Source organism: Pan paniscus, chromosome 17, assembly GCF_029289425.2.
Source record: "Pan paniscus chromosome 17, NHGRI_mPanPan1-v2.0_pri, whole genome shotgun sequence".
Classification (NCBI taxonomy): Eukaryota; Metazoa; Chordata; class Mammalia; order Primates; family Hominidae; genus Pan; species Pan paniscus.
This window is the reverse complement of record NC_073266.2, coordinates 41,644,135-41,669,348: the sequence shown is the minus strand read 5'-3', so window position 1 is coordinate 41,669,348 and position 25,214 is coordinate 41,644,135. Positions and strand designations below refer to the sequence as shown.

The 25,214-nt window shown below is 39.9% G+C and overlaps 1 protein-coding gene and 1 non-coding gene across 10 annotated transcripts in view; one reads left to right on the top strand and one right to left on the bottom strand.

The window, feature by feature from the left end:
* Positions 1-25,214, top strand: part of OSBPL1A (oxysterol binding protein like 1A) — a 263,701-nt gene that overhangs the window by 188,589 nt on the left and 49,898 nt on the right. For all 9 annotated transcript variants that reach the window (XM_063597233.1, XM_063597232.1, XM_063597235.1 and 6 more), the window contains one exon: positions 11,946-12,102. In XM_063597233.1, coding sequence (XP_063453303.1) covers positions 11,946-12,102 — 157 coding nt within the window. The remainder of the gene's footprint in view (positions 1-11,945; positions 12,103-25,214) is intronic.
* LOC112437862 (U6 spliceosomal RNA) lies at positions 18,716-18,820 on the bottom strand. The gene has a single exon (XR_003026364.2). It is a non-coding gene; the product is annotated as a U6 spliceosomal RNA (small nuclear RNA).

The following is a 25,214-nucleotide window of genomic DNA, read 5'->3' as shown; positions in this document are numbered from 1 at the left end:
TATAGATTTTTTTTTTAAGTCATGAATGGAAGGAGCAGTGTAATTGCCCTGGACTTGCTTTTTCCTGACAACTTGTCTTAGAAATCTTTACTGTCAGTGTTATAAGCTCTAGCCCACTCTTTTTCAAGGTTGCATGAAAGTCCATGATATAATTATGTCACAGTTTCCTTAATCCTTCTCTTCTTGATAGACATCTAGCAGCCACTATCTTTCTGTTTCTCAGTAATATTTTAATAGTCGTCTCCTCCGGGAGGAAGAGAGAAAAAGAACCATAGTCCCTAGATCAGGATTGGCAAATACATTTCATCTCAAGCGCCAGTTCAGATTGTTTTGCAGTATCTGCTGCTTTGTGGATTGCTGTGTTGAGAACGATCCTGAGGCTCAGTCCAAATGCCTGAGCTCATCAGCACATCCTGCCATGGCTATAGGAAATGGAGCAAGGGTCAGGTGCCAAGCATATTCTCCTTGCCTTGAATAGCACACCTGAGTTTTGTTACACTTGCATGAACACAGTAGCCCTTCTGTGGCTACTCCTATTTCCTACTAAAAATCTTGGAATAATTTGGCACAGTGTAGAAACTGCATTAAAATGAAGAGTCAGATGCCCTGTCAAGTGCTGACTTGCTGTTGACCTAGCCACCCAATTCATTGAAATCATCAAAGCCATCATATGGGAATGAGTTCATCTTCCCGCTGTAGTCTCTACACACCAGCCTCCATCCCCATTTCCTCCTTCACTCTATTACAAGAGAACAAATGGTCCCCCCTCATTAAGGCCATCTCTTCCTCATTTGTTCTGGTACCCATCTCCTTGTGACTTCTCAAGGAGACTTTTGTTTAGTTATTGCTTCCTTCACCTACACTTTCAATATTGTATAACTAAATACTAACTTGAAATTCCTGTATTAGTCTGCTATTGCTACTGCAATAGATCACCACAAACTTAGTGGCTTAGTAGACAATGCAAATATATTCTGTTACAGTTGGTGGTCAGAAGTTCCAACATCAAGGTGTCCACAGGGCTGTGTTTCTTCTAAAGGCTCTAGAAGAGACTGTTGCCTTGCCTTTGCTAGCTTCTAGGGACCTGCCTGCATTCCCTGGCTCAAGGCCCCATCCTCCATCTGGAAGTCTCTCTCTGACTGCCTGTGACTCTGGCCTTGCTCCTTCCCTTTTATAAAGACCTATGGCATTACGTTGGACCTACTCAGATGATCCAGTATAATCTCCCCATCTCAATATACGTAACTTAATCATATCTGCAAAGTCCCTTTTATTAACGAAAGGTAACATATTCACAGGTTCCAGAGATAAGGACATGGACGTCTTGGGGAAGCCCTTGTGCTGACTGCCACAGTCCCCAAATTTATATCTCCAGCCTTGATCTCTTGCTAGAGACTTACATATTCAGCTGTCAGCTTTATGTATAAAAAATGAATGCTTGCTCTTCCTCCCAGATACTATTTCTCCTGGAATTGGCCTCATTTTTGTAAATGGCACCTCTTCATCTCCTAAAGCCAGAAACTAGGAGTGATTCGTGACATTTCCGTGAGACATAGAATCAAGGCCTGGCCATTCTGCCTTCAAATCATATCTTGAATTCATCTGTGTTTTACTAATGGAGGGTAGCAGTTAAAAGTATAGGTACTCAAGCTGAAGGCTCTTGCTTAGTCAAAGCTCTACCAATTCCCCTACTCTTGGGAAAGTTACTTCACTTTCCTCTGCCTCATTTCTTCATCTGCAAATGGGTCATAGGATCATTGCAAAGAATTAACTAATACATATTTGTAATGTACTTAAAACAGTGCCAGGCACACTAAGGGGCTGGCAGATATTAGCTCTCATTATGGTGACCCGCACTGCACCTGCTTTCCTGTAGCCTCTTAACTGATCTTGGTGCTTCCAGCCTTGGCCTGCTGATGTTCATCCCGTACACACCATCCATGGTGATCCTTTGTTGACAATCACATCATCGCATTCCCTCACCTAGAATTTTTCAGTGGTTTCTCGTTGCACTTAAAATGAAACTCAGATGCCTTCACGGACCTTCAAGGCTCTCGACATGATCCAGACCCTACTGCCTCTTCACACTCACTTTGTCCCCTTGTTCCCTCCACTTACTATACCAGTGCCTCCTCCAGGCCTCAGATGCAGTAGTGATGTCAGGCAGTTGGATGCACAGTTAGGAAAGAGCAATGAAAAGTATACAAACCTCCACTTCATTTGAAGCTTAATTTTAACACCTAAATCATGACGATAGATGAAATCAAGCCTATCCTGATATTGAGAAGGTATGAAAAAAAAGATTTTTCAACTTACTTTTCTTAAAAGATTTAAAAAATATTTTCACTAAATGTTTAATCTTTTAAAAAGTTGTTAACTCGTGTTACTTTAAAATAAAGGGATAACTTCATTAGATCTAAAGTCCATGTGGTTTCCTGTTTCCCTTTATCATATCCCTTTAAGCTTTTTCAGATAAGCAAGATCAATGGAAATCTACTCATAAGGTGGGTGAAGCAAGCCTTGGTGCAGAGCCAGCAGTGTAGGAGAGGAATTTTTCCAGCCCCCTGGCATCCCCCCTGGGATCGCTTGAGAAAATTATTTTTCCAGTAAGCTCAGTGACGAAACATTTCATAAAACTCCATAAAGCACACAGATTTTTTTCCCCACAAATTTGATTAAATTCCATTGTGTAAACTTATTTAGAAGGAGATAAGTTTAATGAAGCCTCACATTTTGTCCTCATTGTGGGTGTGGGAGTGGGTGTGTTTAAGGAATGAAATGGTTATGTCAAGTGAAATTTCGGATATAGCTGTAAGGGAGCACTTCCTGGGAAAAGGGCTAGACATTCATGCGCATTGAAACAAAAAGATATCATGAGAAACCACTGTGGATAAAGTATTCTTCAAATAAGCTTATAGAAATGCTTTATAGAAGAAGAAAGTGGTTCTTCATATATATTTCTACCCTATCAGTGTTGCTTTTTCTTTTTGCTACTTTGTCCACCAAGGCTCTCAAATACCTCTTCTCCTGGGTAGCCTTTCCTGACTCCTCCGGGCAGAATTAGTTCCTTTTTTTGTGTTTCCTTCAGTTTACATCTCTTTTATAGCCTCCTTGTGTTTTGTTTGTAAGATAATAGGACCCCGCAGAGGCTCACACCTGTAATTCCAGCACTTTGGGAGGCCAAGGCGAGTGGATCACTTGAGGCCAGGAGTTTTGAGACCAGCCTGGCCAACATTGTGAAACCCTGCCTCTACTAAAAATACAAAAGACTTTATCCGGGCATGGTGGCACATGCTTGTAATCCCAGCTACTTGGGAGGCTGAGGCAGGAGAATAGCTTGAACCTGGGAGGCGGAGGTTGCAGTGAGCCGAGATCGTGCCATTGCACTCCATCCTGGGCAACAGAGCGAGACTCTGTCTGAAAGAAAGAAAGAGAGAGAGAGAGAGAGAGAGAGAGAGAGAGAAAGAAAGAAAGAAAAATATAATAGGGACCATATCTGTTTACATCCCTGAAGTACGTAGCACAGAATCAGAGTTCTCTAAATGCTTGTCGAATGCAGGTTGTTGAAGAAATGTCATTGATGTTTCTGTCCTCCCTGAAAATATATTGTTATTCAATAATGAGCCTAAGATAATCAGGAATGCATGGTGATTTTATGCATCTATATTCACCACTTTGGATTCTGTAGGGGAGAGTGGGGATGGGTAGCAAAGGAGGAAGGAGGGATGAGATAGTATTGATATTAGAAAATGACATTTGTTCCCAAGGGGTTTACAATAAAGTTGGAGATAGGATACTTGCTACCAGGGAGGGGGCAGATGAAAATTAGTTAAAGGAGAGAAAACTAAAGGTACATGACTTTAGGAATCTCTCATAATGTTCTAAGGAGTTGTTTTTGAAACACTTATTACTGGTTAAATAACTAATTTCATGGTGGTTTTTCTTTAGTAACTAGTCTGAGAGCAGTTTCACGGAAAATTCCTGCTCTTTGAATATTGTAGGTTCAGAATGCATTACTTTTCTTACTGTGTGTTCATTTTCCTTTTGAGAAACATGTTGAGATCAGTTGCTCTAGAAAGGCTTTCTTGCTAAGCGTTCCCCTTAATGCTATTTTGGTTGAAATGTGCATGAATAATGCATAAAATCCGATAGTGTAGATGGGCAAAACCAGTAGATAGTTATATCATGAAACTGAAACCAGTTTTAGCATTTCTCAGCAGATGTAAGAGTACATCTTTTAAATCTTGAACACTTGGAGGGCACCAGCCATATCTCATTCATCTTTCCAAACTGCTTCAGCAACTTGCACTTTACCTGATGTGTGGTAGGTACTTAGTAAATGTTGACTTATTACATCGAAGTCACATGAAAATACTTTGTTTTCTAACTATGGATTATTCTGCAACTGGCCTTTAGTTCTAGAATTGTTTTCTTTGTAGAGTTAATGCATAATGTGACCTTCCTAAAAATAATGTTGAGAAACAAGACAAATTGGGAAGCTCTGGATTTGGTAGCCCAAAATAGATCCACGTGAGATTTCCAGTAGCCCACACACTACGGTTTGTATAACTCCTCATCTTCCATTACATGTGCAGATGTTACAAGTTGTAGAAAACAGTAGTGGATTTAGTTGCTTGGGGATGAGCCGGTACTTTTAAGAAACTCTGTCACAAGCAATACCCTACCATTTGGCTAATTTTGACCTTGGACATCATTCAGAGAGGATCTGTCTAGAATGTCTCCGACTCTTGTTGCTTGCTGCCAAGAATCTGTTTCAAGCTTTTGTCACTTCCTTAGTAAATTATTGCAGCAGTCTCTTGGCAGCCCCCTCTGGACTCATCCTGGTTTTCAGTTTATGATTCACTTTAAATGTGTTAGGTTGTGTTTACTTTCTTTGTGTTCTTCATATTTACTGTGCTATTTCTGAGTTTATACAGTTGTACCTCAAGGCTAAATAAAAATTTGGCACTGATATTTTAAGCTGTACCTTGGGTTGCTTTGGACATTTTCAGAACATGCCTGGTACGTGGGAAACCGTAAACAATAAAGGTATTAAATTAGGCATGTGTGCGTTTCCTGGCTGTTTTCTGTTACCTTCAGTAACAGGAGGAAGGGTGACTTGGACGTTATCCACAGTTCTTCCCCATCTTGCTGCTTTGTGTACTATTTGTTCTCAGGCTGGTTTCCAAAGGTCAGGATAAAAAAGTGCTTATCAGGATAACTTACAAGAATTGTTGGCATGTTTATATTGTGAACTTTATGGCCTCTTCTTTCAGCCTTTTAATAGTAGGAAAAATTAACAAATCAACTCTTGGAAAGTTCTCTCACTCAATTACAAAAAGGAGCATAGCGGTCAGGATCTTAATTCTAGAGTAAAGTTAAAGTCACCATAACCCGGTGATAGCCATTCATTGGCTTCCATGCTATTTTGATGAGAAAGGAGACTGTGTTCAATCTGAATGTGTTTAAAATAATTCTGAGTTCTAACATGGACAGAACTTTAAAGATCTTAAAGCAGGTGCAGTGGCTTACACCTGTAATCCTAGCACTTTGAGAGGCCAAAGTGGGTGGATCACTTGAGGTCCGGAGTTCAAGACCAGCCTGGCCAACATGGTGAAACCCCGTCTATACTAAAATACAAAAATGCTGGGCATGGTGGTGGGCGCCTGTAATTCCAGCTACTAGGGAGGCTGAGGCAGGAGAATTGCTTGATTCCAGGAGGCGGAGGTTGCAGTGAACTGAGATCACGCCACTGCACTCCAGACTGGGTGCCAGAGCAAGAGTCTGTTTCAAAACAAACAAACAAACAAACAAAAAGAACTTTAAAGATCTGGGCCATTGTCGACCCATAACATTAAAGCAAACTTTGTGGGATTTTACATTTTAATTCTATTAATACTGCTGTTTTAATTGGGGAACTAATCAGGTAAAGATTCTGTCCACCTTCAATGCTTCTGTAAACTAGAGCATTTTATCTTGTAAAATATATGTTTTTCAAGGTGTTATTCTGACACTTCTTAATGTTTTTGAGAGACAGGGTCTCGCTCTGTTGCCCAGTCTCAAACTCCTGGGCTTAAGTGATCCTCCACCTCAGCCTGCCGAGCAGCTGTGACTACAGGTGCATACCACTGCACGTGGCTTGATGGTTTCCCTATAAAATATAATCATCGACTGAGTCACCTGAATCCTTTTGGAACTAGATGGGAGTAAACACACCCACAAATAAGTGCTTATCAAGAGTATTCCATTTCCCGTCATTACTCAGGGCTGCACAGATTTTCCTAAGTGCTCATCAGAAGTTCAGTAAATAATGTAGGGCTATTTCATAAATCTTTTATGCTGTTTTTCAGGGGTCAGAAGTTTCCTAAAATTTTTGAGTGGTTTTGCCTGTTATAGAAACATATATGTTTGTTAAGGAGAAAATGGAGTGGGAAATAAAAAGAATAACGACAGGCTGCCATTGTCTGAAGTCTAGCTATGTATATTGTAAAAATACCTTCCTTCCTTCTGCTGCATTAAAAAAATATGGCTCTAGAAAAATCGACCGGTTTTCCTGGCAATGAGGTAAGAGTTAACCAGACCAGAATATAGTCCGTGCATCCAACATGATAGCTAGCTCATTGGCTTTTAGGGACAGGTTTTTGTGTGTTTGCCTGGTTTTTGTTTGTTTGTTGTTGTTTTTATTGTAAAATATACATAACATAAACTTTCCAACGTGACCCTTTTTGAGTGTACAATGCAGTGGGATTAAGAACCTTTACTTTCCTATGCAACCATCACCACCATCTCTCTCCAGAACTTTTTTGTCATCCCAAACTGAAACTCCATCCCCATTAATTACCAACTCCCCATTCCTCCCTCCTCCCTCCCCTTGTTTGTCCTGAAAGCCTGAGTGTCGTGGCCTCACCCTACTGCAAGAGAGCACTGCAACCAGCACATGGGAGGCAGGATGCACCTCTTCCCTTCATGCTTTCTACTAAGGCATTAATATATTTCCCACTAACATTTTGATGTTTATATGTGGGGGAACATTGAAGAACCCAGAATTTTATGATTGAATTATCGGTGGGGCGTGGTGGCCCATGCCTGTAATCCCAGCACTTTGGGAGGCCAAGGTGGGCGGATCACCTGAGGCCAGGAGTTCAAGACCAGCCTGGCCAACATGGTGAAACCTGTCACTACTAAAAATACAAAAATTAGCCGGGCATGGTGGCGCGCGCTTATGGTCCCAGGTACTTGGGAGGCTGGGGCACAAGAATCGCTTGCGTGGGGGAGGCAGAGGTTGCAGTGAGCCGAGATTGTGCCACTGCACTCCAGCCTGGGTGACAGAGCGAGGCTTCGTCTCAAAAAAAAAAAAAGCCAAAAAAAAAAAAAAAGATTGAATTATCACTTCATAGATACCAAGATGTAGCACTGATTTGTTTTACAGGGAGACTTGAAAATAACTTCTATGGATAGGCTTTGACTTTCATCAGCAACCTCCACAGTGACTATGCCCTCTTTGGTATTGAGCTAAACATGTTTAAACTTAAATATCTGTAGAACCGTGAGTCTCCACATGAAACGATGCTGTACTAGCGATAGATTGGTGTGACCAAGGCTTTGAAGGTATAATCTCTCAAGAATGGTTCTCTGTTACTGACAGAGTAAGCCCAAACTATTTCACACAGTATACATTCCACATCTCTCTATTCATTGCACTAGAAATCACTGAGCTTTGGCTTTTAAGCAACTAGTTTTTATTTCACAGGCACTGTAAATCATGTAATTGATGTTTACTTCTTTGCCTTTGAAACTAGAAAGCTCAGAGTTCATGATTTCTCTCTAGTGAGTATACAGAACCTCATGACATGTATCGGGAGACTACCTCATCCGTAGCTTCATTTTATATTTCTTCCCACTACCTACCTTTTTTTTTTTTTTTTTTTTTGAGACAGAGTCTCACTGTCTCTCCCAGGCTGGAGTACAGTGGTTCAATGTTAGCTCACTGCAACCTCCACCTCCTGGGTTCAAGCAGTTCTTCCTGCCTCAGCCTTCCGAGTAACTGGGATTGCAGGGGAGTGCCACTATGCCTGGCTAATTTTTGTATTTTTGGTAGAGATAGGGTTTCATCATGTTGGCCAGTCTGGTCTTGAACTCCTGACCTCAAGTGATACACCTACCTCAGCCTCCCCAAGTGCTGGGATTACAGGTGTGAGCCACCGCGCCCGGCCTGTGTTTGCTTTTTATTTATCCTATGTAGTCAGCTTTAAGACTGACTCACAGTCTCATGTCCGCCCGTTCTGTGCCTTCCACTGCCATCTCACTGCACACTGCATTCCTCGCTGTGTTGGCCATGGTGTTCTTATTGCTTGGGACAGCTCCTGTATTGTAACTGTCCTCATCCCCACTCTTACTCCTTGTCAGCGAACGCAGCTCAATCATCAGCCACAGTTCTTTCCTGATACAACATTCTCCACTCTGTAAAGTTGACTGATGCCTCCTTTGTAGCCCGCTGCCCCCATTCAGACTCCTTTGATCACCTAGAGAAATCTACTGAACTCGTTTGTTCACAAAACACTTCCCCGCTGCTGGGCCATGCGCAGGGACCAGATCTTATGCTTCCTACACTTCACAGGCCTTGCAAGATATGAGGAAGGGAGGAATGAATTCAGCAGCATCAGATGTGGTGGATGAGTCAAAATAAGAATTGAAAAATGACCATTGGACTTTGCAATGTGGAAGTAATTAGCGACCTTTCTTATAGCCCTTTAGGGGAAGGGTGGGGATAGCCTGACTATATTATAGCGAGAGGTTTGAGAGCAAGGTATAGAGGAGGAGTAAGGAGGGGGGTGAGGGGAGGGGGAAAAAAGAGGTGGAGGCACATGGAGACAGGGAGAAGAGTGAGGACAAAGAGGGGACACAGAGGGGGTGAGTCAGGAGCTGCTAATCACAGAGGACAGGGTCTGCAGTGTCATCTGATGGAGCATCCCTAGGGGTCAGCGCAGTGGTCCCACGCAGCGGTTCTCAGTGTGACTGATGAGTTTGTGGGTCGTAGATCTTTATGTAGTCACTGAGTTGAAATCTTGTTCTGCGAAGTCCGTCTTTGCTTCATAGAAGTTCTTACTGTTTCTTGTTTAATGTTTATGTCTGCTTTTGCTAAAAAAAATTCTTTTTAGGTGGGCAAGTCCCTGCCTTATGATTGATGTCTCTTAAATTGCAAACGCACAATCCTGTGCATAAATGCTTGAGGTATTTTGCTTCATTGCTTTATGATTTTCATGACTTCTAAATCATAAACTAATACTGTGTCTTAAATAATACCAGTACAGACGAAATTATTTTGACTTTTTACATTTTTTTCCTCAAGTGAAACAAACTTCAAAATGTTGGAGTGGAACCACACCCACCCCCCACCCCACCACCCCAAGACGGCTGTTATCATCCCTGATGCAGGTCTTGTTCCTGCCGCCTCCTGGAGCACCTCTCTCACCTCCGCCCGAGCACCAATTCCACTGTTTCAAAATTTGCCATTGTGCCATCTCTCCTTTGCAGCCTTTCCTGACAACCCTGTGCCTACTCCAGAAAACTAACTGATCTCTTTCCGCACGTGCCCTAAACAAACTTCTGTCATTGTATTGCTCCCATGTTTTCAGACATCTGTTTACCTGAACCAGACTGGCCTTTCTTCAATGCAGAGAAATTATTTCTTTGCTTGTATTTTAGAGTTGCAAAGCATTATCCTGGTTTTTTTTTGTCTTAGCATTATGTATGTTAAAAACAATCTTTTATTTCATTAAGTTGTTCTTGTAAACATAATGTTAATAACTTATTTCATCTGACAGGCAACTGTCCCCCTCTTATTGACTATTTAGGTTGTTTTTAATTTTTTTTTCAATGATAGTTTGTTTCCTTCTGCCAAAATTGACAAGCAAAAATAAATGTCTCTTTAAATGTATTATTAAAATGTCCGTTTCTGGCCAGGCGCAGTGGCTCATGCCTGTAATCCCAGCACTTTGGGAGGCTGAGGTGGGCAGATCACCTGAGGTTAGGAGTCTGAGACCAGCCTGGCCAACATGGTGAAACCCCGTCTTTACTAAAAATACAAAAAATTAGCTGAGCATGGTGGCGCACGCCTGTAGTCCCAGCTACTCGGGAGGTTGAGGCAGGAGAATTGCTTGAACTTGGGAGGCAGAGGTTGCAGTGAGCCGAGATTGCACCACTGCACTCCAGCCTGGGTGACAGAGTGAGACTCCATCTCAAAAAAAAAAAAAAATCTGTCTCTTTGTTATAAGGTATAGGACAGAACAAAACTATATTTTCAGAAATTTTACTAAAGTTATATTTACAGAAAACAAAACTTTCCCAACATTAAAAGCCTTTCTGCAGGTAACTTAGATCATTTATAGGGTCCAGCGTTGAGAGCCGAAGGTGCATTATCTAACCTGCACTTGGGCTGGTCCAACCGTCTTTCTCCTGAGTCAGCCTAATGTGGTAACAGTAAGGTTCTGTGATTTTTGCTGAATTATGTAATGCAGTAGTGGAGAAAGAAAGCACTAAAACGTTGTTATTTCCTGACCAGTTTAGCTATAATACAAATTTAGCAGATTGTTGATAAATTTATTGAAATAGGAAGTTTGCTGGAATGTGTATCAGAGCCTTTCCTAGAGCTGAGGATGAGGGAATGGCTTGTCCTCTGCTTAAGATGGGAAGTTGGAGGTCATCGTGAATTTCCATTTTAATAAAAAACTCAGGTGCCATTTAAAGTTTGATGGAGACTGAGTGACTGCTGTTTTGAGCCAAAATACATAAAACATTAAACAAGGAGTCAGAAAACGTGGGTTCAAATCCTGTCTTGCCCACTCACAAGCCATGAGAGACCATTAGCATGCTTGTTAATAACCACATTGTCCTACCTCACCTCCACTAAAGCATCCTTGTGATGCTCAAAAGAGATGAAGAATGTGAAAGTGCCTGAAAACTCTACTGTCGTGTACAAAAATGCGTTGTCTTCTTCCCAAACTGGCAGATGGCACCACTCTGAATATATAGCCAATTGGAAATATGACTTTTCCATCCTAAGAATGCCTGCCTGACAATTACTATAGGGTTGCTTCGGGCTTTTGTCCTTGAGAATTTAAATATTATCATCCTGGAAAAAGTATTTTTAAAAGTATTTTATTTATTTTTGTATAGAGACAGGGTCTCACTCTGCCCAGGCTGGAGTGCAGTGGTGTGATCATAGCTCACTGCAGTCTCTCAACTCCTGTCCTCAAGCGATCTTCCTGCCTCAGCCTCCCCAGTAGCTGGGACTACAGGTGCACACCACCATACCTGGCTGTTATTTTTTTGTTTTGAAACTTTTTGTAGAGATGAGGTCTTGCTGTCTTGCCCAGGCTGGTCTTGAACTCCTGTCCTCAATCAGTCCTCCCACCCCAGCCTCCCATAGTGCTGGGATTACAGGTGTGAGCCACCGACCCGACCTTTTTAAAGTATTTTTAAATTACTTTACTTTTATGTCTACAGTATTGGATGTAATTTAAACTTCTCATAAGGACAGCTAGCTACTACAGCCTTTTCATTATACATGAGTTTTAAAAATTAAAATTTTTTTGGAAGTTATACTTAAGATGCTTTGTGAGGGAAGAAAGAGGTGGAAATTTTGGGGGCAGCCACTGAATATGATTTCGTAAAGAACTGAGTAATCTTTGGAGATGTCTTTTACTATGTAAGATCTGTTTACTTGTAAGCTTATGTAAGTGTACCTCTGTTTGATAAATCCACTTCAGCCTTATATTAGGTGCAGGTTCTGTGAAATCCCTGAGGAGGTAGTTAACAGATGGATTGTTGAGGGACAAAGTAGGCTGCTTAGGTTTCAAAGCCTGAGGCACGAAGGGAGGGATCCATTGTTACGGAAGCCTCACACCCAAGTTCAATTCATTAACTATGAACCTGCTCTGCCACAGATTCCGAGTCCGAAAGGTCCCTGAGTAGATTGGAAGCAGTGACAGCACACTCCTTTGAAGAGGAAGGAGAGCATTTGGGCAGTAGAAAACACAGAATGTCCGAAGAAAAAGACTGTGGTGGCGGAGATGCTCTCTCCAATGGCATCAAGAAACACAGGTAGGATCGCCTCTGACAGTTGTCACTGCTGCGTTTTTACGATAAAGTACATTTGGATTCATAAAGAAATATATGTCTTGTCTTCATTTTTCCCCGTGTAGGGGATTTATATTGCTGTATCACCTCAAAGAAAGCATTTAACTTAAGCACTTTTTCCTCTGTCCATTTAAGAGAATCATCTATAATTGTAGGAACAGAGCACATGGGCTTAGCAATCATGTTCTTAGAGGGTCACATAAATCCTTTAGTTGGTGATTTAGAAAGGTTATTCAGAACTACCTGTTAAAACTGATCCTATGTGCCCTTTCTCATCATACATCTTTTATGACTCTGCCTTCCATTGCTATTTTAGTTTCTGGCCATTTGATCTTCTAGTTGGTTTTATTAAGAATGAGTGGCAATGTTGCCAGTCTGTTGATGCAATTTAGTTAAATTTAAACAAAGACTTTTATTAAGACCCAGGACTTGCTGAACATACCCGTTTTATACTGTCTAATAACATTAGTATGTTTTTATCCCCTTAAAGGCTTGGTCCTAGAGATTGTCCCGAATTAATGAGACGTAATAGATACCCACAGTTCTCTGATTTCAGCCCAAGTTTAGAGAGACAGTGGTGTATATGCATGCTAGTGTTCATACAGTAAAATATTTTATAAAATGATCAGTGAAGGATGTATTCTGTTGTCATTATAAAAATTACTTTTTGGGTAAGGAGTTATTAATGGTAATTTCTGGAAAATAGTTTTTTGTTTAATATTTGTAGGTTGTGTAACTCTAATTCCATTTCTGTACAATGATTTTGGCCACAATGGTTTTGACTATTGTTCTAGAAAAAAAATGTGTGCATCACTTCTCTGGCTTATGTGTATTTTCCCTTTGTTAACAAAAAATGTCTCAGTTTGTATTTATTTTTAAAAGATTAGTGAGTTTTAGGTAACCAACTAGATAAAAACAGTTTTCTTCTGTTGGGTTAAAGGTTGTCCTCCAAACATGCTTATAATTGCAAATTATGTGTCCAGCAGTGAGTGTCTTTCCCGATTCCCTCTGTAGTTACTATCAGTTTCTTTGGAGTTCAGTACAAAATTCTATTTAAGACATGAAATACTTAACAGTAAACTTGGCAGACCTACCAATCTCTAAAGAGAAGACAGTCTTTAACTATTTAACACATACACCATGCCAGTCTGGTGAGAACACAGGTGAAATCTTTGGAAAGTTCAAAGAAGCATGCAGAATTATTAATATCAGAAAAAGCATTGTGCTTAGATGCTGTCCTCTGCTGTAGCTACAGGGGATTTCTTTATTGCTTGTCAGGACTCAGTAGTTCTTTCGTATGTGTGCTATAATCATGACAGTAGTTATTTTGCATTTGACAGAATTATATTATACCATATTCATACATTCTGTGTTCTAAGGTCAAACCCAGAATGGTACAAATGTGAAAGTTAAGATGAGATTAAACTTTCAAAAACAAATGCAATCAGGACAGGTCACTAAGGAAGAATACAAAGAAATGCAAGCAGGTGACCTAACCAGAAAAGTGTAACTGATAAATGAGATGCAACTTACTAAACCTATAAATGTAGTATGACGTTCTTCAGTTGTTCAAAGTGAAAGAGGAAAACTTAGGAAATTGTCAGCAGTGTAATATGTGGGAATACATAATTCCTGTTTTTAAAAAGTAGCTTTCATAGGAGTTTTTTAAAACCCTTTTTTCATAAAGTTCTTCTCTAATCAAATAAATAGAGCATATGCCACAGATAATTTAAAAATTTAATTTTAGAATAGGAAACAAGAGTATTCAGTGCTATCACATCCCTCTTGCCTGCACCCTACATTGCATAATAAATAATCTATGATTATAATAGACAGTTTTTATATTGATATCAAGAATAATTTGTATTCATAGTAGTTTGGGTTATGTTTTAGAAAAACAGGCATATGTTGCTACATGACCTGGGGGATCAGCCTGAAGTGACCAAAAAATTTATTTGAAGTCTTGTGTTTTATCTTTAAAATTCATGTGAAAATTGTATTTGACCTCGTCGTAGATTTCTGTTTTCCTTACTATTAAAAAAAAATCATTTACTTATGATTTATTTAACTTTCCCATAGGAACCTTGCATTTCTCCCTCACCCCATACCACCAGTAGTACCCCCTGGGAAATACATAAATTTAGGGAGACATGGGAAACGTATGGATTATAAACTATTTTTTAAAGAGAGACAATGTGTATTTTTTAAAATGAGAAAAGAGAATATTATAAATTGTAGTTCACATAGAAAGTATTAAATCCCAGCTTAACTTTTGCTTGTAAAATAGAACAAGCGTTTTCAACCATTAATTTCTTTTTTAGCCATGGAACTATTTGTGCAACAGAAGTTTAATGTGGAAGCTGTTAAAATCTCACCACCTTCATTTCTGTGGTACTTTTTTTCCAGAAAATATCAAGTTGCTTTGTGGAAAATTAGTGGACACCGTAGTGTAGTCAGGTTTATATTTACAGAGCTTATTGCCATCTTGGCCACATTCCGTGGGAGCAGTTCTCAAAGCTTGGACCTAATTTATTATGTTTATTTTGAGCTCTAATCTTCTAACTTGTTAGCAATATTACCCAACTTATTATATTTGGTAAAGATACTGATATTTACTTCAACCTTGCCGCCAAATACAGGGTAGATGATACTAACAGAAAGCAAATTAGTCAGAATCTGAAACTGTTGGATCCATGTTATGATTCTGTAAATGTTATTCATTATATTAACATGAATAGATTAAAGGAGTAAACCATATGGTCAACCTAATAGATTTTAAACATTTCAACAAAATTAAACAGTTATTCAAAATGATCAATACATACATTAGCAAATCACAAATAGAAGAAAACTTCATCTTGTTAAAACTTAAACTACTTGACAATAACATATTAAAACAGTTCTTATCAGGAATAAGATGCCTGCTGTCATCTTTTTTATTCAGTATTATTTGGAGGCCACACCCAAACACACAGACATAAAACTTAGAAATAAAAAATATGATGACATCGTCACCGTAGAAAACTTGTAGAAGTTATTAGAGTAAGAAAGTTTGGCTAGGCTGCCATATACAAAATCAGCCAATTAAATTTCCGTGGACCATTAACAGACACAAACTACAATTAAAACTGAGGGAGAAGATATTTACAGTAGCTTTAAAAAAGTCACATACCTAGGAATAAGTCTTGGGGAAAAAAGGGTGTAATAATGAAACTTTCTGAAAGAGATAGAACTTATTGAAAACAAAAATTCATTGTCCTGGTATATGTAATAGAGCTAGCATAGCAGATTAGTGAGGGAAAGAATAGATGGTTTGGTAAATTGTGCTTGGATAATCATTTAATATGGAAGAAAAAAAGAAAATGGGTCTCTATTTCATAAATGTAAATACGAATTCTAGATGAATCAAACACTTAAATATGGAAGTTCAAAACTTAAATACTTTGGAAGAAAATGTACAATATCTTTACAAGTTTAAGATAGGGAAGGATTTTTTATAACAGAAATATGATAGGGACTTTTTTTCTGTCTGATTCTAATTACTTGCACTTGATTAGCTTGAATAAAGCCTTCTGTAATAAATGTGGCTAAGAACCTCAGAGGTTTATTTTGCTGAAATGGTAGATTAGGACCCCAGGTGATTGCTTAGTTTATTCACCCTTCTGATTGCTTTAGATTCTAGTTCTTAGCCGCAGGAAAGAGGAGTGTAACATAACAGTTGTCACTGCACACGAAGCATTTACACAAGGAATGCACCCACGAATTGAAGGTAAACAAAGAGGCTGAAAACGTAAGCTAAGAAAATACCTTCCAGGAAGTAAGATTATATTGAGAAAATGTTGTTAGTGGTAAATAAAAATTATTTAACATGAATACATTTAATCACTAGAAAAAAACTACCTTGGTTTTAAAACCTCATTCCCTAGGCCAGGCACGGTGGCTCATGCTTGAGTACTTTGGGAGGCTGAGGCGGGTGGATCACTTGAGGCCAGGAGTTCAAGACCAGCCTGGCCAATGTGGCGAAACCCCATTTCTACTACAAACACAAAAATTAGCTGAGCGTGGTGGCACACGCCTGTAGTCCCAGCTGCTTAGGAGGCTGAGGTTGCAGTGAGCCAAGATCATGCCATTATACACCAGCCTGGGTGACAAAGCGAGACTCTGTCTCAAAAAAAAAACCAAAACAAAACAAAATCTCACTTCCTAAAGATATGGGATAGATGATCTGGGCTCAGACGTCATTAGATCAGGGAATAGAGTTAGCAGCAAGTCACCCCACCCAGAGATCCTCTGGTGCCCTGGGTAGAAAAATACTCTGTCTATCAGGAAATATTTGGGGTAATTCCTCATCATGTAGTGACCAGGAGCACTTAAGCTACACCTTTGATTTTCAGAGAACCCAGGAGCAGTGAGCAGTAAGGAAAAGAGCAAGAGCCCTGCCCAGAATGAGCCAGATTTGTGGTGAGGGCTGGGGGCTGGAGGGAACAGTGGTTCCCAAGACAATGGGAGCCTGTGCTCTCCTTTTGTCTCCCGGCTCCCTGCCTAGAGTACTTATCCTGGAAAGTAGAGGGTTGCAATAAAAAGAATGAGTAGCATCACTAGAAGCACAAGCAGCTCTGCTGTGAAGCCCACCTCTTTCACAAGCTGGACACAAGCCTATCTCAACTCTCCCAAGCGAGAAAAGAGAACTAGGGACCAAGGAGCAGGCAATGAGAAGCTTTCAGAGGAATAGTAAAGGAAGAAGATGCTTGGTATTCTAAAAGGCATGTAGGTCAGACGAGGGCACCACTGTGCTGTGGTGTAGGCGGACTGTTGGCAGTCCTGCCACGGCAGGTGTCTGTCATCAGAGGCCAGTGGAGATTGGACACCTGGAACAGATTGGCAAGTTGAATGGCAGCAGCTGAAGCAGAGGACTAAAAGCCAGCAGGCCACTCATTACGTGTGACATCCATCTCTCCCACAAAAGTGCATTTGGAGACATAATAAATGAGAGGGAGTGCCAGCCTGGCAGGAAGAGACTAGAGTGGTTATCCAGCGAATAGGGCTCCAATTTGAAAACCTCATCCAGGACTAACAAGCGGCTAGGCCATGGGGTCACTTCAAGTATGCTAGGAAGAAGAAACAAGGCAGCCTGAGTCTAGATTCATGAGAATTACCTTCACAAACCCAAGTTGAGTTGCCCAGCTTATTGCCAGGAATTACTCTGGGAAAACTGTGTGGCATCTTTCCTCAGGACATTGACCTCATCCTGCCCTAGTTTAAAGAGCAGATAGGAGTTGCTCTTTTGGAAACGGGCTGAGACTCTTTAGAACTGCTTCCAGTTCTAGCATTTTCTAAGCAAATGATGGTGAGACATACTTTCACCAGACTCCAAGCGCTTGTTCTCATCTAGTCTAGATGAGTGATTATTGTAGGTAAATCAGAGCAGTTTTCTAGGGCAGCCATAATCTGTAAGGCTATGCTTAAATCAACCAAATAGCAAAGAGCTAAGAAACTTATGTACGAAGAGAAATAAAAAATATTTTCAGATGAATAATCCCATTTCTAAAACTTTTTATTATGGAAATTTTCAAGCATGCCTGCAAGTAGAATAATGTAATGAACCCTTGATTCCCATCATTCACCCTCAACATTTACCATGTGCCCAACTTGGTTTCATCTATAAACCACTACATCAATGTTCTGATTTATTTTCATTTGTTGTGAGACAGGTTCTCACCCCATTGCCCAGGCTGGAGTGCAGTGGTGTGATTATAGCTTACTGCAGCCTCAACCTCCTTGGTCTCAGGTGATCCTCCCACCTCAGCCTCTTGAGTAGTTGTGACTACAGGAGTCACTAGCATGCCTAGCTAATTAATTTTTTTTTTCAGATATGGGGCCTTGCTGTGTTACCAGGCTGGTCTTGAACCCCTAGCCTCAAGACATCCACCTTGACCTCCCAAAGTGCTGGGATTACAGGCATGAGCCACTGCGCTCGGCCTCCTATTTTTAAAGCAAATCCAAGCTATACCATTTTATCTTTATTTTTTTTAAGGACATAGCTTTTTAACAAAAATTGTATATTTGTAGTGTACAACATGGTGTTTTGAAATATATATACTGCACATTGTGTAATGGATGAATCGAGCTAATATATGCATACCTCACATGCTTATTTTTTATGGTGAGAACACTTTATACTCTCCAGTGATTTTCAAGTATATAATACATTGTTAGTAACTATAGTCACCACGTTGGGCCAGGTGCGGTGGCTCACGCCTATAATCCCAGCACTTTGGGAGACCGAGGTGGGTGGATCACCTGAGGTCAGGAGTTCGAGACCAGCCTGGCCAACATAGTGAAACCCCCATCTCTACCAAAAAATACAAAAATTAGCCAGGCGCGGTAGTGCATGCCTGTAATCCCAGCTACTCAGAAGGCTGAGGCGGGAGAATCGCTTGAACCTGGGAGGCAGAGGTTGCAGTGAGCCAAAAGCACCCCACTGCACTCCAGCCTGGGTGACGGAGCGAGACTCCATCTCAAAAAAAACAAAACAAAAACCATGTTGTACAGTAGATTACTTGAACTGATTTCTACAAAAAATATGGGACACTTCATGAATTTGCATGTCATCCTTGTTCGGGGGTCATGCTAATCTTCGTATCATTTCAATGTTTAGTATATGTGTTGCCAAAGCAGGCACTCATTTCATCTTTTAAATAACTCAGTATGTATCTCTAAAACAGTGGGAGTCTTTTTTGCCTCTAAACCACAGTACTATTATCATGTATAATAATAATTTCTTAATTATCATCAAGTATTTAGTTAGTATTCACATTTCCTTGATTGTCTTGTAAATGTCATTTAGTAATTGGATCCAAAATGGTATTTAGTAATTGGATCCCAAAGCTCTACATACTGCCTTTGGTTTCTATGTCTCTTAAGTCATTTTACTCCAGGTTTCCTCTTCCCTCCCCCATTTTTTCTTGCCATTTATTTTTCAAGAAACCTGGTCATTTGTTCTGTAGAGTATTCTACCATCTGGATATTGCTGGTTGTATTCCTGGGGTATCATTCCACATGTTCTTTTACTCCTGAATTTCCTGTGGACTGATGGTTATTTACAAAGGTGTGGCCAGATTTATGTTTCAGTTTTTTAGCACAAAATTCATAGGTACACAAACCATAGGTACTTCCTATGACATCAATCAGAGAGCATTTGCTCTCTGATTCTCTTCTTTCTGTAATGGTGAGATTGATTCTTGGGTTTAGTCATTGACAATCTGACACATCCATGATAAAGTTGCCTGACAGTCTTTCACCTAATGATTTAGTGGTTGATCATTGTCTTCATCTTTATTTCTTTAGGTGCTACAAAACAGTAGTCTTTCAATTCTGTCATTCCTTCTACATTTATTAGCTGAAAATCTATAAAGAAGAGCTTCTGACAGGGTGCAGTGGTTCACACCTGTAATCCCAGCACTTTGGGAGGCAGAGGCAAGTGTATCACTTGAGGCCAGGAGTTCAAGACCAGTTGGCCAACATGGTGAAACTCTGTCTCTGCTAAAAATACAAAAATTAGCTGGGCGTGGTGGCGGGTGCCTGTAATCTCAACTACATGGGAGACTGAGGCAGGAGAATCGCTTAAACTCGGGAAGTGGAGGTTGCGGTGAGCTGAGATCACACCACTGCACTCCAGCCTGAGTGACAGAGCAAGACTCTGTCTCAAAAAAAAAAAAAAAAAGAGCAAAACTTGTCTCAAAAAATAAAGAAGAGTTTCCTAGCACCTCCTTATAAAATGATCTATATATTGGTTCCCTAGCATCCTACAAAGGTAATATATGAGCCCATGGGTTGGATTTGTTTAAATCTATTACAGTATCTTTCCCCCTCTTTGGTCAGAGTAAGCCCCTCTGGGTCAGCTTCTGTGTCCATCTGACAGGACCCTCATTGGTTTCTCTGGTAATTTTTTTTATAGATATTTGTAGGCAATAACTCCATTGTCTTTGATAGCTGCCTTGCTTTCTGATAAGAAAAAAGTGTTTCAGGCTTACATCATTTGTTTCCTGCCCCAGACATAGAGTCAGCTCTTTCTCTAAGGAGCCATATTTCATTTTAGTGGGAAATAATATTTAGAAATAACAATCTGAGTGGTAAGGATGTTCATTGCTACTGCATTGACAGTTGTTTGTAGTCTTATTCCTCGGAGACAGCTGAAACCTTTCCTCCCCTTTAAAAAAAAAAATAACCGATGAACCCTAAACAAAAACAGGTAAATAAAATTGTTTTTGTCCTTCTTTTTAATTTATATGAAAAGATGTTTGAGTTTTGGAAGTTTGTATTGTCCTTTGAAACTGGAATTTAAGAAAGAGGTAGCTGAAAAGAAAGTACTGATCTTAGAATAACATTGTTTTCTGTTGGTAAATGTGAAATAAGAAAAATTGCCCATATATTTAAAATCCATGAACATGGTTTTCCTTTTTCTTTTTTCTTTCTGGAGACACAGTCTCGCTCTGTCGCCAAGGCTGGAGTGCAGTGGCACTATCTCGGCTCACTGCAACCCCTGCCTCCCGGGTTCAAGCATTTCTCCTGCCTCAGCCTCCCAGGTAGCTGGGACTGCAGGCACACGCTGCCACGCCCAGCTAATTTTTTTGTATTTTAGTACAGACAGGGTTTCACTGTGTTGCCCAGGCTGGTCTCGAACTCCTGAGCTCAGGCAATCCACACGCCTTGGCCTCTCAAAGTGCTGGGATTACAGGTGTGAGCCACTGCGCTGGGCCAGTTTTTCATTTTATTGAGAATACAAAGGTGTGTCTGGTCTCCACAAAGCTGGTTGTAAAGTTACATTGTCAAATGTAAACAAGAGGTGACGAGAGGCTGTAAGCTCTGTTATTTATACCTGGGTCCCTTGATACTACTTTCCCCATTCAGAGGTCTCGTTATTTTCTCCTTTTGATCCCTGGACTTTTTCAATATCTTAGGTAAATATCCAATTTCTATTTCAAGTTTACTTTGTAAACACTTATAATCCCCAGGATGTCAACAGAAAGAAGCAGTTAAATATTTATTAAAACGTATATTCTTGCTTGGCATCTCGATCCATTTATCCAAAGATGTACCCTCTTCCCCCAACCCTCCCATTCCCAACACACGTGAACACAAGATTTTGAGTGCCTAGGAAATATCTTTCACAGTAACAGCCTTTTAATGGTCTGCCTTAACCTGTTTCTTCTGCCCACATCTTCTAATAAATCATAGATTGGGTATCTTGACTTCTGGTGACTTAAGGGATTTGGTCTCTACAAATACACTGAAGTATCTGTTTTCCTTTGGAGCTGTGCCAATCTAAATTTTGCCTAAAGGAGAAAATCGCCTCAGGGGACACGGAGTTCTTTGGCCTTATTTGCTTTGCTTGGTAGCTTAGGAGGAATTTTCCTCTTTCAGAAAACACCATATATAATAATAAAAAAATTGCAAGGTAAATAAATTAAGGAAGTGATTGTTTTAAAAACCACTTAGATCCTTTACAGGTTGGTTGGTTGGTTGGTTTGCCTTGTGTTTTAGAATCCTCAGAAAAATTTGGTTTATACACAGCTCTTTTCAAAACACATTGATTGCATAAAATGTGATATGTTCTCATTGTCTGGGCTATGACCTGCTATTGTATCATGTTGATACAGCACAGTGTTCAGCCAGGATTTGAAATTTAGCATACAATATCCATTTTACCATAGTAAATTTCAGATCTGATTGTGTGTTTTAGGACGTTGTGTAATCTTTCTCAGCAGAAAAAAAACCTGCTTTAGGAAAGGGGAAGGATGCAGTCCTATGCAGGACAGGTATTTTACTATGCTCAGAGCAGTCCGAAAGGAAACAGAAGGGAAAATAACATACGTGTCAGAGAACCCTGGAGATACTATGTGTTATGTATCACAGAGCAGGAAGGAACCAGAAACTCAACTCCCTTCCTAGAAATTCTATCCCTCTGATGGTAAGCAATCAAAAGCATCTCAGATCATTTATAAACAAAGTTAAATCAGGCTGTGGAAGTAGCTAAAGCAAAGCACAAACAAATTGTTATATTTATTCTGAAAAAGTAGGTGTGGTTTGAAGGGAAGTTAGTCTGGAAAGTTCAGAGCCATGAAAAGCAACACAGTCATATTTGCAGAAGGGCACTTCTGTTATTCAGTCCATCTCTGCTTCCTTTTTTGTCTTCTCGTTGTGAAGTATTTTTTGCACAGTTTTCCTCAAACCCTTGTTTTGGTGATCAGAAATCCTTGTCTGCAGTGTTCCGGATAACATACAGCCTATTAAAAACAGCCTTGCTCCAGAGTTACATTCAACGATCAACAATTTTTATCAAGAGTTCAAACCTACATTTCTAGTAGAGAACTCCAGGTCTCACCAAACAGCCTACTGCTACCACCAGCCTCCTAATCCAACTGGAGGTGTTCAAGTTCTGAGACATAACCTTTCTTGATAGAGAGCCCAAGAGATTTCTATTATAGTCAGGAAGGGCTTCTTTCCCCTCCCCAACCAACAAAATTACCAGTAATAAGACAGCTTTGGATCCTTTTTGGAATGTGGAGAGATGTTAGTAGATGTGTGCTCACCACCTTGAAGCCTCTCTGCTCCTTGGAGAGCTCCACACTGCAGGAGACCTAGTTAATCCTTTAGGGATGACGGTAGTTAGCTCTGATCTGTGCAGCATTCACCATGCATTGCATTAATCTCTCTGTTGTTCAGACCGTTTCCTTTAGGTCCTAACGACCATGATCTACTCTCACTTTTCACTTAATTTCAATGACTTCACATCCGTCTGTTCCAGCACCTGTTGCATGAAATCTAAGTTATTCTTAGAGATAAAGGTGAGCAAAGAATAGTGACCTTGTCCCTAGGTTAAGGTCTGCCTTCCTGTTTCATCTTTCCTTCCCCAGGACTGTGCTGAACTCTGTGAAGCAGGCCTAGAGTAAGGGAATCCAGCTGCCTAAAATGACATCTTCTTAGTAAACTAAAAGCCTGGTTCAGAGATATTTTTTCATCATTTCCTTTTTGCTTTCAAATGTGAAGATTCTGTAAGCATTCCTGTTAATCCAGTTATGGTGATAAACTGAGAAATAAAAAGAAAATGTACTGTGTTCTTGAAGCTTGACAACGAATTCTGAATTTTAGAAATCCATTGTGAAAATCAGTTTAAAATTGTGTACATACAATTTTAACTTATTAAAGTCAAAACAAGCAAAACCTCTTGTAAAACAAGACCACCCTAACCTTTTTATTGTGTAGAGCCAGATTTGTTAAGTGGCAATCATAGACTATAGATAAGTCATTTACAACATCAAAAATGAAAAATAATTTTAAGTTATGGAAATATTAGCAAAATTAAATAGTAATATCAGATAATTACATCAGATTTGATTATTATTATTATCATTTTGAGACAGTCCTACTCTATCATCCAGCCTGGAGGGCAGTGGTGTTGTAATCTTGGCTCACTGCAACCTCTGCCTCCTGGGTTCAAGCAGTTGAACTTCTGAGTAGCTGGGATTGCTGGGATTACAGGCCTGCGCCACCATGCCTGGCTAATTTTTTATATTTTTAGTAGAGACAGGATTTCACTATGTTGCCCAGGCTGGTCTCGAACTCCTGAGCTCAAGTGATCCGCCTGCCTCGGCCTCCCAAAGTGCTAGGATTACAGGCGTGAGCCACTGTGCCTGGCCACATCAAATTATTAAACTTAAAATAGGAAACCAAATCATTGGATTTTTTTTAAAGATTCATAACTAAAAAAGGTATATGACTAGTCTTAGAGCTCTTGTCTTAGACTTGTACTGACCTGCTTCTAAGATGCTACGCTAATTTTAGTTGGAGAGGTCTAACAGCAGGTTAAATACCCAGCTGTTGAGTCACCCTCGTCTCTGACTAAGTTGTAAGATATATGGTGCTCATTCATACTAGGCTTCAGAATGGCATTCTAGATATACAGAGAGAACTTTGTGATGACTGTATTTGTCTGAATTCGAACCTGAAACTAGGTACAGGGTACATTATTATAACAGTCATGCAGGAAGAGTTTTAAGTGATTGGCCTCTTTAAGACCAGCCTAAATTCTGCTTCTGTTGAAATGGGGATGGGCAAATTTCAGGAATTTAATTGTATAGGTAAATTTTAGACACTTTGTGTTGATTTCTGTATATTAAACTTGCCAAGTATTTCATATATAACTTTGAAGATCTTGAATCTTCATATACATTACAACTAAAGTTTTAATTAAGAGTACACAACTGAGAAAAATAGTATTTTTACGACCGTGGAATACATCTTATCACCTTTGGAGGGCAAACATTTTCCCTTGTTTGAGGGCATCATTTTCATTGTGATAAAATCAAATTATATCAACTTAAGGTGAGATTTTGTGAGTTGTGTGACTAAAAACCAGTATTTACTCTCAGATTTAAATGTTAAGAGAATATGAAAAATCATATCGAACTTTTAGGCAGTCAGGTGAACTACTAAAGATGAGTATGTTGGTTGAAATTTTTGAATTCTGTCTTATTAAAATAAGGTTATATTTGTTTCAGACTATCTTATTTATTTCAAATATTTTTAAGCCCACTTAGTGGAAGTGCCAGAGTTTTAAAGTTTTTGAAGGCCGGGTGTGGTGTCTCACACCCGTAATCCCAGCTCTTTGGGAGGCTTAGGCGGGTGGATCACGAGGTCAGGAGATCGAGACCATCCTGGCCAACATGGTGAAACCCCGTTTCTACTAAAATTAAAAAAAAAAAAATTAGCCAGGTGTGGTGGTGTGCGCCTTTAGTCCTAGCTACTCAGGGGGCTGAGGCAGGGGAATCGCTTGAACCTGGGAGGCGGAGGTTGCAGTGAGCCAAGATCACACCACTGTACTCCAGCCTGGTAACAGAGCAAGACTACCTCTCAAAAAAAAAAAAAGTTTCTGAAGCAGATTCCAGAAATGAAATAACATTTTGAAACAGAAGTATCTCAACTGTAAATATTCCTTGATATTTTATTTATCCAGCTTCCTAATATCCTCAAAACCTTATAGTAGTTGAAATGTAGTTAATATTTGTTGAATGCAT